Below are 17,161 nucleotides of genomic sequence, written 5' to 3' on the forward strand. Positions count from 1 at the left end.
TGCCTATGGTATATGCGTGCCTATGCTATATGCGTGCCTATGCTATATGCGTGCCTATGCTATATGCGTGCCTATGGTATGTGTGCCTATGCTATATGCGTGCCTATGGTATGTGTATGCCTATGGTATGTGTGTGCCTATGGTATATGTGTGTTATGGTATATGCGTGCCTATGCTATATGCGTGCCTATGGTATGTGTGTGCCTATACACCCATAGTGCTGCACCCAGCATTCACAAATACACTTTGCTTTGCCCATCTCCCAAGCACACACTGGGGCTCATTTATAAACACCGGCAAATTTGCTCCTTGGCAGAAACCCATGACAGATGATTGCTTTCAGTGTTCTACCTGCAATTGAAAAAAGCTAATCACTGATTGGTTGCTATGGGTTACTGCCCCAGTGCACATTTGCCCAGTGTTTACAAATGACCCCCACTTGTTTTATCTGTGTGCAGCTCTCTCTATCCTGTTATACAGTCCCAGGCACCCACTATTTTTGTCACAGACCCCCCATAAATCAGCTTACACCCAAGGGCATTGTTCTGTCTGTGTCAGGCACTCACTGCTCTACAGCTCACACACGCCATAAAGCATCTCTCCATTGTGCAGCCCTCATGATCAAGATGTACTTGCTCCATCTATATCAGCTGCTTTGTTCAGAGTGCTCTATATAAATATATATGTACATTGTTATTGATGTGATGTCCATCCTGTAGCAGGGACACAGTGCTTTGTCTGTGTACAACCCTATCTTTGGACACCCAGCTGCCACCCTATCACTGACACACACTGCTCCTTGCTCTGAAACACACACCCAATTAGTCTGAGACACATCGACATCCTTCTGGCCTATCACAGAAAGCTGCAACTGTTCCCTGCACGTCAGTCAGTCAGTCAGTCAGTCAGTCAGTCAGTCAGTCAGTCAGTCAGTGCTAAATACACATTGGGTACCCTGTCTAGTAGACGGACACTTACACTGATAACGGACACACACACACACACTGCCATTGTATCTGGATTAGGGGAGGGGTGGAAGGGTGTGAGCAACAGGGCATTAGATTGGGAACAGTTTAGGACAGGACTCTTGATACAATGCATTGAAGTCTTGTTTCCATGGCAACTGCTGCCACCTGATGGGAGCTGGAAGGATGAGAGACTCGTCTTCCCTCGGTGCTGCAGCCGCATCTTTATGAGCAGAATCCCAGCAACCCAATTATGAGTTGGTCTCAGTTCTGTACATATCTATTTGCTGCATATGAACATGATATATCCACAGGAACATTACAGTGGCAGCCTGTGTTTTTATTAGGGTGCACCTCCTAGCCCCAATACACCGGTATTGCAGAGCTTGCTGGACTTTTTTTTAGGGATGCATCGAATCACTATTTTGGATTCAGCCAAATCGAAAGATTAGGCCGAATACCGAATCATTGCATATGTAAATTAGGGATGGAAAGGGTAAACATTTTTTACTTCCTTGTTTTGTGACAAAAAGTCATGCGATTTCCCTCCCTGTCCCTTATTTGCATATGCAAATTAGGATTCGGTTCGGTCAGGCAGAATCCCGAACCAAATCCTGATTCGGTGCATCCCTACTTTTTTTTGCCTCCCTTGGTGGTTAAACCTGCAGTGAGGCCCCCTCTTTATAAGCCATAGGTCCAACCAAAAAATATCCTAAATTCCACTCACATCATGCTTAGATTGTGAGACTATATACAGTAGGTGAGCAAGCAGTCATTCTCCCCAAATCTCATCCTAATTGCCCTTCAAGATAAACCCTCCTCCCCCAGCCAGTCCTTCAGCCAGCCTCATATTTTGGGGACCACTGCTTAATAATTATTATAAATATATTTTAAATGATATAATTATATAGCACATATCATGCAGGGATTTACAGAGATTGTGCAGTAACTCTTAGAGACCAAGCAGACATTCCCTTTCATTATTGTTCCTTAGCCGACTGATAAAGCTAAATGAGAATGGGTTGCTATGGGTTACTGCTCAGGGCTCAATCCCCCCATTGCATTGTTAGTAAATGAGCCCAGCTTTAGTAAATGACCCTCTCTGTAAAAAGCAAGTTTGTCAGACTTTTGGTTGCTGTAACAAAAAAAGGTCTTAATAAACACATTACAGTTTATGAGATCAGGGATTTAGAAGGTCAGCATTAAAAGAAACATTTATATTGAAATTAAAAAGGAGCTAAACACCCTTTCCTGTTGGCCCCAACCAATGGAACAGTAGGAATGAACCGTTCCACAGGTTCTGAGATTAGAAAACATATCAGGTTCATGTTTTAACAGTCTGGAATGAAATCTGTTTATTTTGTCACTTAGGCCAGCAGGGAAAGTTATTGCCGATGTATTGCGACATGCTGGGTGGAATACAATCCAGCCTCTGCTGTTAACAAATAACCATGTGAGCTAAGGCTAAGGGCACACTAGGCGATAGCGCCGCGATTTGACTCGCGGCGACTTTTCGCCGCGACTTTTAATCCGCAATCGCTGTGGAAACTTTTGCGCTGGCGTCTATGGGGAATCGCGAGCGTAAAAACACACGCGGCGATCTTTTTTCTATTGTCGCTCGAAATCGCCTCGCTAGGCGATTTCGAGCGACAATAGAAAAAAGATCGCCGCGTGTGTTTTTACGCTGGCGATTTGACGCGATTCCCCATAGACGCCAGCGCCAAAGTTTCCCCAGCGATTGCGGATTAAAAGTCGCGGCGAAAAGTCGCCGCGAGTCAAATCGCGGCGCTATCGCCTAGTGTGCCCTTAGCCTTAACCGATGCAATAGCCACTTATTTGTTATTGAGTGAATTTGAACTCTTGGGGATAATTCCAGAGGGATCCTTCTGCATTATATATATATATATATATATATATATATATATATATATATATATATATATATATATATATATATATATATATATATAAAATCAAAAAGGTAAGGAAAAATATAATTATATATAAATTGTATTAAATACATGTTAAAAGAGTCTATTGTATTTTATAAAATTTATATTTTAAATTGTACAAAGGATCCCAGTGTGCACATTACCTATTTGGACAGTATATATATATATATAAAATGCAGGGATTGACAGCACTCCGAGGAAATATATCAAGTCAATAGTTCAAATGAAAGTGGAGATTTATTGGTCCAATAAATCTACACTTTAATTTGAACTATTGACTTGATGTATTTCTTCGGAGTGCTGTCAATCCCTGCATTTTGTCTACATACTTCTCTGACTAACACCCAGGTTTCTGCATACTAATGGTTGTGCATTCCATTCTGTTTGATGTATTACAAGATTTGTCCAACGCACCCATCTCTATATCTTAAATCCGGAAAGAGTGCGCTCACTATATGGACATTATATATATATATATATATATATATATATATATATATATATATATATATATATATATATATATATATATATATATATATATATATATATAAAATATGTCCAAAAGTACCTGCACTCTGACCACTTCAATCTCTTAACGGGTGCTTGGTCAAATGAGTATTGTAGAACAGTCGAAGATGGACCAGCACTCCAATTTAATCAAACAATAGTGTTTTTATTCAGACATCACTGTGCATTATATATATATATATATATATAACTCACAGAATGGTCTGCACTCTCAGGACTTACTTGAAAATAAAAAATGTTTTATTAAAAGACTTTTAATAAAACATTTTTTATTTTCAAGTAAGTCCTGAGAGTGCAGTCCTTTCTGTGAGTTAAATGTACTTAATTTGGACACTGCACCCAGTCACGTTTGCACATAGTGACGAGAGTGCCGGCTCCTCCATGGATTATATATATATATATATATATATCTATATATATATATATATATATACATACACACACACTGTATGTATATATACAGGTGGCATTTTTGAAAGGATAGAAGATCATTATTGCAGCCACTGGCAGTAATAGGCTGGTAAGCCAGGCTGCTTGTTAGTGAGTGGAAACAGAATTAGATAGACAGGTATGGGACCTCTTATCCAGAATGCTCGGGACCTGGGGTTTTCCAGATAATGGATCTTTCCGTAATTTCGTTCTTCATACCATAAATCTACTAGAAAATCATGTAAACATTAAATAAACCCAATAGGCTGGCTTTGCGTCCAAAAAGGAATAATTATATATCAGTTTGGATCAAGTGCAAGGTAATATTTTATTATTATATTTTTTAAAAATTTGGATTATTTGGCTAAAATGGAGCCTGTGGGAGGCAACCTTTCCGTAACTCAAGCTTTCTGGATAACAGATTTCTGGATAATGGATCCCGTACCTGTACTGGCTTGCTTTTAAATTAGTTCTTAAGGCCTGTCAAGTTCAGATCAGCCTGGTAAGTTGCATAATGTTAGAAAAGATCTGCTTGTTTGGAAAGCTCATCATACAGTGGAAGTTCCACTTTATACTTAACTAGACATTAAGCCCGTTAAATTAACGGGCGCTAGAACATATGTAGTCAAACATTTATAAAAACAGAATTGTTCTAGTCTAATAAAAATTCGCCAGAGACGGTCCGTGGGGCACATGCGCAGTAGCGCAATCCCACGGACACAGGGACTGGACGCAGAGACACTTCAACTTTATTATCTAAAAAAAATTCGCCAGAGACCGTTCAGGGAAGGAAGTGCAGTGACTGGATGTTCACAATCTCTCACCGAGCAACTACAGTCTCTAACCCCCTATTCCCCGCCTCCAAAAGCGTCCTCCGCTCTCATTGGCTACTTTATGCTTACAAATTCTATACTCTCCACCTCCCAACCTGCGCGGGCCGTCAACTGCAGCTTCGTAAGTAGGTATGGACACGCATGGTCCTGACACAATGATTTACTACGTCCCCACCTATTACTGTGAGCGCCACCCTTCAAGACATTTCGACCAATCAGGAGATGGAGATGGGGTTCAGCCTCCATAGTTCATGGAAGAGGCAGTGGGTGGGCGCTGTTGGCGTGGCGGGTTTAATGCTCTGGCCGTTGATGTGGGCAGGGTGTGTTGCACGTAGCGCCGCCCTATTTAGTGCCGGCTGTTTATTTTTGAATTGTGATGGTAGAACTGAGTTCGTCGCCTTATGGTGGGCTTGGGCGCCATTTTGTTGTGGTAACGCACTGGACGCAGAGACACTTCAACTTAAAAATTCGCCAGAGACGGTCCATGGGGCACATGCGCAGTAGCGCAATCCCACGGACACAGGGACTGGACGCAGAGACACTTCAACTTTATTATATAGGACTAGAATAGATGCAAATCAGTGATGTGTGGGTTTACCCAGGGCTCGGGCGGGTTCAGGCCGAACTAGCTGTTCCTCTTGAGGACCTGAGACTGCTTCCTGTTTTGTAGGCTCACACTTGGGGGTCTATAAATAGAGGGGGGAAGCCTCGCGTGGGTCGAGTTTTTCTCGACCCGCACATCACTAATAAAAATGTAATTTCACCCTACAGTATGAGTGTAACTTCAAATATTTTGCCTTTCTTCCACCGATCCCCACCGCCATGCCCGTTTTGAGCATGTGACTGTTATCTGCTGAGAGGATTGGTTCCATTGATCTCAGTGCAGAATGCCACATGAAAGCAATAGCAGCCTGTAGGTTTTATGAGTCTGAAAAGTCATAAGGCACTTCCCAAATGGTGGGGATTGTTGTTTGATAAGGTGGTTGTAAAGCTGTGAGGTAATACACAAATAATATATATTTATAGCCGTTAGATTATACAGCAAACTGAAGCAGAGCAGGTGTTGCTGCTACAGTGCAGACAGTAAATATACTTTATGATAGAGCCTTTCCTTTATGTATTTGACGTGTGCAAGAGAACAGTACTGACATGCCAGACTTAGAACGACTACTCACACTTGTCATAAGTTTGCCCAGACTCTGATAGAACATGTTGGACAGAAAATCTACCTGTGTATTAATATTAACATTTTTAGAAAGGCAATACTAATTTCTCTGATGAGGAGAATGGAGACCTCTGCTATAGAAATACTTTTTTTATCCTGCATACTTTAAACTGATTTACTAGTGTATCAGATACAGGGTCTCTTACCTTTAAAATAGGGTACAGACAGCTTCTTTAAAAGGTTGGTGCCTTGTATGGCACCCTTTAAAAGATGTGGTTCTTCTTTGAGTTAAATTTTAGTATGTTAGAGGATGGCCAGTTCTAATTAACTTTTCAATTGGTCTTCATTTATTTTTTTATATATATTTTTTTCCTTTTTCTTCTGACTCTTTCCAGCTTTCAAATGGGGGTCACTGACCCCCATCTAAAAAAACAAATGCTCTGTAAGGCTACACATTTATTGCTGTTGCTAGTTTTATTATTAATCTTTCTATTGAGGCCTCTCCTATTCATATTCCAGTCTCTTATTTAAATCATTGTATGGTTGCTAGGGCGATTTGGACCCTAGCAGCCAGACTGCTGAAACTGCAAACTGAAAAGCTGCTGGATAGAAAGCAAAATAACTCAAAAACCACAAATAAAAAATGAAAACCAAGTGCATATTGTCTCAGAATATCACACTCTAAATCATACAAAAGGTTGATTTAAAGGAGAAACATGCATACATTTCCCCCTAAACTGGCAGATTTTATGCCGTGCACAATTAGAATTATAAGATAAAAATAGTTTCTAATAGGGAGTTAGAATAAAGCAGTTTGCCGCTGGCTGTAGCTATGTGCCTTGATTCCCAATGAGCAATGGGAGGGGGGTCTCGCAGCTCTATGAAGTGCTTTTAATTACAGTTCATTGGTTCTGTAGTAAGAAGCAGTCTGTTTGCGCTGGGAATCCGTCAATAATCAGTGTGGGTTCTGGTTGTTTGTAGTATATCACGTTCTGTTTGTTGGCGTGCCGGCTGTTGGAACTGGCAGTGCAGGAGGCATATGAGAATCTGAACAAAAGGGAAGATTGTAGAATACCTATGCACTTGTATTTTTCTAATGCTCCCCAACCCAGGTAGCCCAAAGCAGTGACTGTAAGGGGGTCACACGTGATTCAGATTTGGGGTAAATTCTTATTTGCTTTCCAAATGTTGGAGCTCAGATGAGGTCTTGAGACTATTAAACATTTAAAACCACTGCATTGGAACAGATTGCGATTATTCCCATAGGTATTGTCCATAACGAGGCCACGAATGTTACAAATAAAATATGCCTTTATTTAATAATAGCCTGAGGTGTGGTTTCAGTCATTGAAAGTAATGCGTTGTATTTGTAGATTGTGAGTGAGCCCTCAGGCAGACTTCCCATCTACCCAAACAGAAAATATAACCATTAAAAGGGTAATGTAGTATTCATGGTGTATTGCAAAATAATGGCAGTTTCCCATTCTGAATCTTAGCTGAGCTATTGGCATTCAAAATCCACCATGTGTCCCAGGGTTTTGCTTGATTACTGTAGAATTATTCTAGAACACGGATGATTATCAAAAAGTCGGAACTGAATTTTGACAACAGCAGGGAGGCTTCAGGCTGGACATTCCAGATCTAGAACTTATATAACTAGAACATTGGCTGCTTTGTTCTACTGGAATTTCCAGAGCTCCTTGGGAATTCTGGCCGGTTCCTAAAATCTGTTTGGAATATTATTGTGATTGTGTTTATTTTCCTATGCCACGGGCCAAATAGCTGCTTGCTCTAACAGTGCTCCTAGACCTTCTTGTAGCTGCTGCACACAGACTATGGTCACTGCTGGAGTGTTAATTATCTTATATTTTTCCGCCCAAAGAAGTGCTAGTGAATGTTTGGTTGGTGCTCTCTGGCATTTTTTAAGGTAAAATGTTGGCCCTGTCATGGAAGAATAGTGTCTAATATGAGTGGGGTATGTACTTTGTATGCTGAATTGGAGGCGGTGGAGATTTTTTTTAGGAGCATATGGAGAAATCACCCCCATATGGCACATTCTAATTTACTCATGTCAGCATCCATTAAAGTGGACCTGTCACCTACACATAAAAAGCTGTATAATAAAAGTCTTTGCAAATTAAACATGGACCCCACATAATTTTTTTCACTAAAGCATCCATACCTGGTTTAAATGTGTTTAAATATCTGAGCTGTCAATCAAATATTACCTGCCCCGCCTCTATGCCTGAGGTAATTAGGTCCCCCATTTGGGCGCAGACACAAGATTTCAGGGTTTTACACAACTTGTCTAAATAACAGTGTCCACAAAATGGCTCCTACCTTTGTGCTGTGATTGTGTAATTCCAAGACTGAAGGAAACAAAATTTAAATAATAAATGTAGTGTAAATAAGTTTTATTTTGCTCAACTAGCCTGATAAAAAATAATTTGGAATTATTTCTTAGGGCGACAGGTCCCCTTTAATATGTGCAACAAAGGCATATAGGATGGTCTTACCATATGGATAAATTACCTACCAATTTCAAGCTTCAACCAGAAAGGGCATCTTCAGACCCATCATCAATTGTTTTCAGTGTTAGTAACTTGGCATTGGACATGCCTATTCTAGTGGTACCACAAGTCCACATAGCCTCATATGGAGGTCTTGGCAGTCCGATGTTAGTTTAACTCAGTGCTTATGTGTATTGTGCATTCCACTGCGTTGCTCCTTTCAAACACTGATCTGTGCAGATGGTTCTGTTGGGAGTCCAGCCAGAAGGGTAGTATTTATGCAGCTGATTGGGATTTACAGAGGGCTGTTAAAGGGGTTGTTCACCTTCATCAACTTTTAAGTATGATGCAGAGAGTGATATTCTGAGACAATTTGCAATTGGTTTTCATTTTTTATTACCTGTGGTTTTTGAGTTATTTATCTTTTTATTCAGCAGCTCTCCAGTTTGCAATGTCAGCAATCTGGTTGCTAGGTTCCATGTTACCGTAGCAACCACACATTGATTTGAATATGAATAGCAGAGGACCTTACTAGAAAGATGAGAAATATAAATTATCACTAACCATAAATGTGTAGCCTTACAGAGCCGTTGCTTTTTAGATGGAGGTCAGCGACGCCCATTTGAAAGCTGGAAAGAGTCAGAAGAAAAAGGCAAATAATTATAAAACTATAATAAATAAATAATGATAACCAATGGAAAAGTTGCCTAGAACTGGCCATTCTATTACATACTAGAAGTTTACTTAAAGGTAAACCACCCCTTTAACAAAAAGCATTTGATGAAAATAAAGTGGAACTATAGACAGAGGCCTATTGGGGAGACTTCAGCTACATTGTTTCAAGAGTCAGACCCAGCAGAGTAGGGGTCCCCAACCACCTGGCCGCGGACAAACTTGAACCACACGCCCGAATTTGACACTTCATGCACAAAATTTGATGTGGCATGGCCGAATTTGATGCTGCATGTTCGAAATTTAAGAGATGCTCGCAGTTGATGCCCCCTGGTCCTTGGAAAATAATTACTGCTTTACACCGATGCCTGAGGCAAAAAAGGGGGGCCGCTGCAGCAGAGAATATACATTTGCAGATAGATACCACTTGCAATAGCAATTAAAATGAAACCTCAATTTTACATCCTCTGATTTCAAGTTTTCCCCCATTTTACATTGTGTTTTTTTTGGATCCAACCAATGTAGAACGCATAATGCATTTCCCTCCTTTCCGAATTTTACACCATTATTTTCCTGGTCCCCTGAAAAACGTTCTACTGTACATTTTTTAACTAATTTTAAACCCGTTAAAATGTTTAATGGAAAATTGCTTATAATTATGTATATTTCTAATAATTAGCAGAAATCTGTTTTAATAGTGGGGTACATGTTATATGCCTTATGCATTTGTGCTCCGGTGTCTTGTACATGCATTTCTAAGTTCATAGGGATGGGCACCAGTTCTGAGACAATAAAACCAAAATCCCATCCCTGGGAAGGCTCCCCCTGAAATTATTAGATGTATCCTACTCAGTATTCCCAAACCGGCTTAGTCCCTCATTCTTTTGTTTGTGTGTTGGTATCTAGGGGCAACCAGACAGTGGGTTAATGTTCCACATGTGACTCACACACAAAATACTGTTGCTTTTGAAGAGCTGGCACACAGTGTCCCTTCTCTTTGCCCGGCTCTGGCTGTCCTGCAGGAAGCCCACACCCCGGCTAGGCCCTGGCAACTCTGACTGTACAGCACACTGTGAATCCTTCAGACCAAGGCCCAAATATCATCTTGGCATTGGTTTCACTTACTAGTACCAGAACCCTGGGGAGGGGGATGATGTAATAACATATGTGCAGTAACAGTGCAGTTTCCTATATTCACCAAATAAATAGTTGCTTTCATTTTCTAACTTGCAGTATATTGATCAAAACTAATTTCTGATCAGTTGCTGTGGGTAACTGCACTAGTGCTCTTTAGTAGATGAGCCCCTCAACTGCTGTCTCTAAATAGATAATTCCATTTGTATAATTGTAATAGTCTGTCTCTGTTTAGCATTGGCGTGTGTGAGAATCCTTCAGCATTCTGTAAATTCACGGGCAGAAGTATGGGATACATTTCAAAGCAGAAAATTTTCAAAACAACCCAAAAGCTGTTGGATAAGAAGTTTCAAGGGGAACTAATCCCTTCAGGCAGGGAAAAGTCTGTAATGCTGCCTCCCCAACCACATAATTTCCATAGAGATGCATAGTGGATTCAAATTGGGTCAGGACCACAAGCCACTCTCCAGAGCCCATGCCTTTTCTCGTTAAAGGAAAACTATACCCCCCAAACAATGTTGGTCTCCATAAAAAAATACTGCATAAAACAGCTCATATGTAAAATCCTGCTTCATGTTAATAAACCATTTTCATAACAATATACCTTTTTTAGTAGTATGTGCCATTGGGTAATCCTAAATAGAAAACTTCCATTTTAAAAAATAAGGGCCACCTCCTGGGATCGTACGATTCACTGTGCACACAAACAAACCATACATGTTAGGTCTCATGAACCAATTAACAGACAGCGTTCTGTCTTTTGCTTCCACACTTCTTCCTGTTACAGTTAGAGCTGTAGTATTTCTGGTCAGGTGATCTCTGAGGCAGCACACAGACCATCACAAAATTGTGGTTCAAGGCAAGAGATGTAAAAGGCCAGTTTTTACTCAAATATATATTCCTGCTTGGTAAGATTCTTTCATATGCCACTTTATTTGATATAAACTATCTGTTGCTTAAGTATTCATTTTGGGGGTATAGTTTTCCTTTAATTGCTGCTGAGACCTGAGCCAAACATAACTGCCACCACCAAATAGGGTTGCCACATTTTGTGTAAAAATGCAACATTTCTATTTTATAGACCAGCGCCGACCCGCCGATGACGTCACACTGACGTCACAAAAGGGGCGGGGCGAGCAGACACGAGACTATTAAACCGGAAGTCGGATGCCGGCATTTGAAGGTGGCCACCCGCGAGGAGCACTGCGAGGTCGATCCGACCTGCGGGTATCGGGTCGGCCCGCACAACAATAGTGCAGAGCAACAGTACAATTACTTTTAATTTGTAGGTGTTCCTGTTGTTTTAATGATAACAAGCATCAGTTTTACTGGTCAGGCAGATAAAATATGGGCTATGAGTTAACCCTACCACCAACCCTTACACAAAATTCTAAACTTGGGGTGCACTGTGATAGGGAGTGTAATTTCAGAGAAATTACAGTTGAAAAAATGCCTGTAGGGGTTTGTTTTGTAATACATTTGTTTTAGTCTAAAGATAGTTTGCTTTGAATTGTACCCCATTTTGTCAAAATGTCAGAAGTCCAATTACAGCCAGTGGCCATTCTCGTATAGTCCTATCTATTGTCATTCTCAAGGATTCTTTGTGCAGACGGCCCATGAGTCACTTTGTTTGCAGATATGCAGATTTCAGTGGAAGGTATACGTAAACCTGCTGTTTCCCCAAAGGATTTTGCATCAATAAAATCAGGGGAAATGTACTGAAACCTGTCCGTTTATCTTCAGTATGGCCATGTCACAGAAATGGATTATATAAATGTACTGCGAGTGGACATGGGCAAATAGTAAACAATAGTTGGTTTAGTTGGGCACTTTTGTAGACTAGTTTTGCACCCTGATATTGCATGAGATTGTCAGGAGTGTCAACATCACTGCTATTGCATCATCACATAATGGAGACAGGAGGAGAAAAATAAAGAGCAGTGTTTTTTTTTTACAGCTGTCAGGTCTCCATTTTGTGTTCATGCAGTAGCAGTGACGTTGAGCCTCCTTAGCAACCAATCAGCATTTAGCCTTTCTAGCTTGGAGCTGGTAGCAGTAGTAACAAACGTCTGATTGGCTGTTACTGGACTAGACCAAGCTGAATGTATGTGGGGGTGGGGGGATGTTGATAAAACACATATGAAGGGATCACAGATGGATACATATAAGTGAAAAACATTGCTTGGTTTCTGTATTTTCTCCCACATTTACAGTAAAAAAACGGTGGGATTTCTTTTGATGCTCTGAGGTGCTGTGAGAAATCCAAGGAACCAATAGGCTAATTCTATTTAGGGTCATTAGCCACATTCCTGACAAATCTCCCTTTCTTATTTCCCTGTATTTGTTTCCTTCATTAACAACTAAAACGAGTCTTTGTGGCTAAGGGACAATGCTAGTGAGTGGAGGCTCATTGCCTGTGTCCAGTAATGACACTCGTTCTACAGTACACGGAGGCCTAATAATTGACTGTCACACTTAATACTAAAAATATATCAGTTTTTACCACCCTCATATGTATGCTGACTGGAAATCCTTACTGTGCAGCAATGCACTGGTGTTTGGACTGGCTCAGGTGGGGAGGAATCCTGTGGGAAATGAAGGCGCTAAAGCATCATTTAGATTAGCAGAGTTTACATTTCATGGAGCTGCTATACATGTGGAAGTGTACATCAGCTCTGGCTAGCAAACACTTTAGCTAGAAGAGGCATTTGACAAGGCTTTATCAAGTTTTATAGCGATCAAAACACCTACCACTGGCCGTGGACCATTTCTTATTGCTATCAGTGGGGAGTGCTGTGGGCCACAGGGTTTTTTGGGTGACACCCAATTTAGTCTAGCCATAAGAGTGCTGCACTTTGTGGAATGCTTGTAATTCAGAGTATGCTTTGTCGTGAATGGATTAAAGATGTGTGTGTGACTGTCTCCTGCAATAACAATGTACCAATGCTGCTGTGATGCTGATAAACACCCAGGCCAAGAGCCAAACACACTTCATTGAACTGAATAGGAACAATACACGTACTGTACTATACTAGCACCTTATTGACTTTCTATCTTTTTATAGGTATACAATACACAAGAAACATGAATATCCTAAAATCTATGTGATAAAAGCAAAGAACCGCTTCATACATGTGGGTCTCAATTAGGGATGCACCGAATCCAGGATTCGGTTCGGGATTCGGCCAGGATTCTGCCTTTTTCAGCATGATTCGGATTCGACTGAATCCTTCTGCCCAGCTGAACCGAATCAGAATCCTAATTTGCATATGCAAATTAGGGGCGAGGAGGGAAATCGCATGACTTTTTGTCAGAAAACAAGGAAGTAAATAATGTTTTCCCCTTCCCACCCCTCGGATTCGGTTCGGTATTTGCCGAATCTTTCGCAAATGATTCGGGGGTTTGGCCGAATCCAAAATAGTGGATTCGGTGCATCCCTAGTCTCAATAGTATCCGATGCCTAATGAGGCTATTGCTCATTCGACTATGCCTAGAGATGGTGGTTAATAAGCACACTTGGTGCAAATGGGACATACCGTTGGCGTTTTCAGTCAGCCTAGCACATGGTTATGCAGTTTGGGCATCTGGGTTTTCTGTTTGCGACTAAATGGCAAAATAAACGGATACAGAGAATTTTTTAGTGGTGTACTCTCTGTCCTACAAACACTTTACTGTTGATTTTAATTTGGTATAATGATGCACATCATCTGGGACTATTTGGCTGTAGTGCAAGAGATGTATTCCTCTTTTAAAAACCATAATTACCCTGTAAACTACTGTATATCCTTAGAAATGGTGATTAGTGATGTCACCAGTTATAATCGGTACTTAGTGATGTCATTTCTGTCACGTGATTTAGTATAAAAAATAATGTACATCGTGTTGTAAAATAAGGCCTTTATAAAAGCATTCAGCCTTTACTTCTTACTTTTATATTGTAATGGATCTCCACTGTGTTTATATTTTACAATACATTACAATACAGTGTACATTATTCCATATATATATATATATATATATATATATATATATATATATATATATATATATATATATATATATATATATATATATATCCATCGGATAGAAACCGCACTCACAGGTCTTAAATATTTTTTTAAAAATTTAATTTATTATCATATTGGCGGCTGACGTTTTGGTCTAGTCCGAAACGTCAGCCGCCAATATGATAATAAATTAAATTTAAAAAAAAATACTTAAGACCTGTGAGTGCGGTGGACTATTACTTTGATTTTTGATACTGAACCCAGGCAAGTTATTTTGATTTTTGAGAGTGCCGACTTTTGGATGGATTATATAGATATATGTTTTTGTTTTTAATTATTTCAGTTTTTGCTCAGCAACACTGTCCACTGTTAGCCTTCAGCTGTCAAAGGGATTTAGGAATTGCATTTCAGTGAACTGTTTTATAGGCAGTAATGGAACCAGTAATGGAACAAATGCCTTACCTTATCTTTCAGAGCGATCGGCTACTCATTAAAGGTGGAAAAATCGTTAACGATGACCAGTCATTTCATGCTGACATTTACATGGAGGATGGATTGATCAAGTAAGTACATCAGGAGTATGGTTCCTTCAATGTGGGCATTGAGCTGGGTGTTGGGCAGTGCAATATAAAGCAGAGCCTTGATAAAGGGCCAAGTAAGGCCCTATAATGTCACCTTCCTTTGTATACTTTTCGTTTGAGCCAATAAATTCACCCTGATGCAAAGTTTATTCACCTTATCAGTGTGCTGCAGTTCATTAGACTTTACATATAAAGCAGAGCCTGACACCCAGTTTGTATGTGGGAATAAGCCCCTATGGTAGCAGCATAATAAATAGTAATGCAAATGCCAAACCAGTACAATAAAATAATAAGACCAGCAACATTCATGTTTGGTTTCCCCAGTTCCCTCCTCTTGATGTATGTATCCCGTACAGGCATTCGATCTATAATCTGGAATCCTTAGGACCTGGGTTTTCTAGATTAGATCAAACTATTTGCGTTCGATCAAACTATTTGCGGTAAATCCTTCAACTTCGATATTCAAAGTCGAAGGATTTACATTCGGCAGTCGAGTATCGAGGGTTAATTAACCCTCGGTATTCGACCCTATGTAAATCTGCCCCTAAGTATGGGGACCCGAAGTACTGAAAGACCCCTTATACGAAAAAACCCCAGGCCCCAAGCATTCTGGATAATAGGTCTCATACCATTCTAGATAATAAGTCTCATACCATTCTGAATTATATGTCTCATACCGGTAATTAAAAAATTATATTTTCATAAAACAAACTCTATGGCTCCTGTATTTTGGAGCTCTCTGAATATCAGGTTTCTGGATGAGAGATCCCATACCTGTACTAATGTTTTTATTTTATAAATGAATGTGACACAGAAAAGGTTACTACAAATTGGCTGAAGAAGTATCGTTCTCAGGGAGAAGTAGCTGCACTGGTTTTGCTTTTTTTGCAGGCTCCTTATTGACGTGGCTGAAGGTCTAGTGAATATTTACCTGGCATTGTAGCTTAGAAAGAAGGTCAGATCTGCGAGGCAGTGTCCCTGGGGGAATATATGTATACCATATACTTATTCCAGTGTAGTATGCCATATGTGCTTATTCCCCACCTGCACCTACTGACCTAAGAACTGACAAGCAGATGGAGTATATATATATATATATATATATATATATATATATCTCCCCAGCATATATTCCTCACACATGCATGCACAAATAGATGTTTCCAACAGTGCAATATCTTTGCCTGGCATTGAACTACCTCTTTACTTGGAATACACCTTTGTTTGCGACTTGGTTAACATTCTAATATTTTGTTATAGATATTCATTAAGGTATAAATCAGCTCTGCTCAATAAGAATTAAGTTGTTTGTGTGACCAGCATGCGGCATTACATATTTGCAAAGTGATAGCAAAGTTCATATGTGTATTATGCACAGATATAATGAGAGAGGAGTGTCACACTTATTGCACCGACAGCTGTCACATGCAGAGAATCCAGCTGCAGCCACACAGCGAGAAGCACAGGGCAGATACATTAGAAGTTACCCCTCAGGAACACAAACACTACATACACATTAATGGTTCGCCCTCTATTTGCTTATGTCATACAGAACCCACTGGGGGGGGCATGGCACTTCCACTCCCAGTGGCTTGTATGCTTATAGTCAGGATTATAGGCTGTTAGGGGATGCTGGGATTGGATTAAATTGTAAATAGAAGAATGTTAATTGTCAACATTATGGAGCAGATTTATCAAGGGTCGAATTTCGAAGTAAAAAATACTTCGAAATTCGACCATCGAATTAAAATACTTTGAATGTCGAAGTCGAAAGATTTTTCACCTAATTTAGCCATCGAACGATCGAAGTAAAATCGAACGATTCAAACGATTTTACCGTACGATCGAACGATTTTACTTTGATGTGTAAAGACATAGAAAAATGCCTTAGAAAGTCCCCATAGGCTAACATAGCACTTCGGCAGGTTTCATTTTGCGAACTATTGAAGTCAAATTTTTTTTTAAAGAGATAGTACTTCGATTATCATATATTCAAACTATTTTACTTCGAATCAAATTTGAAGTCGTAGTATCCTATTAGATGGTCGAAGTATCCAAAAAATTACTTCGAATTTCGAATTTTTTTACTTCGAAAATTCCCTGGAATTCACTTCAAACCCTTGATAAATCTGCCCCAAAGTGTGCACCTGAATGGTTGTGTAACCAAGCAGGGTATATGAGTCAGCTCAGAAGAACACCTGTCTTAATCCTTCAGGGAAGAAAAGAAAGAGGATTATCACTGGCATTTAGCAATTACAGGGTTACATTCAGTTCTGCTGAAGGAAGGCTGTTATCAGTGAGAGCTGAATAGAACAACCTGCTAAACTCCGAAACCAAAATGTGGCACTTTCTCCTGGCAGGAGTACTTGGGCATTTTTGGGC

The 17,161-nt window shown here is 40.0% G+C and overlaps 1 protein-coding gene across 2 annotated transcripts in view; it reads left to right on the forward strand.

Annotated features, from left to right (window-relative positions):
• dpysl2.L (dihydropyrimidinase like 2 L homeolog) overlaps positions 1–17,161 on the forward strand; it is a 49,551-nt gene that overhangs the window by 17,449 nt on the left and 14,941 nt on the right. For both annotated transcript variants that reach the window (XM_018250839.2, NM_001089762.1), the window contains 1 exon segment: positions 14,673–14,761. In XM_018250839.2, coding sequence (XP_018106328.1) covers positions 14,673–14,761 — 89 coding nt within the window.

The sequence above is a fragment of the Xenopus laevis genome, chromosome 3L, assembly GCF_017654675.1.
Source record: "Xenopus laevis strain J_2021 chromosome 3L, Xenopus_laevis_v10.1, whole genome shotgun sequence".
NCBI lineage: Eukaryota > Metazoa > Chordata > Amphibia > Anura > Pipidae > Xenopus > Xenopus laevis.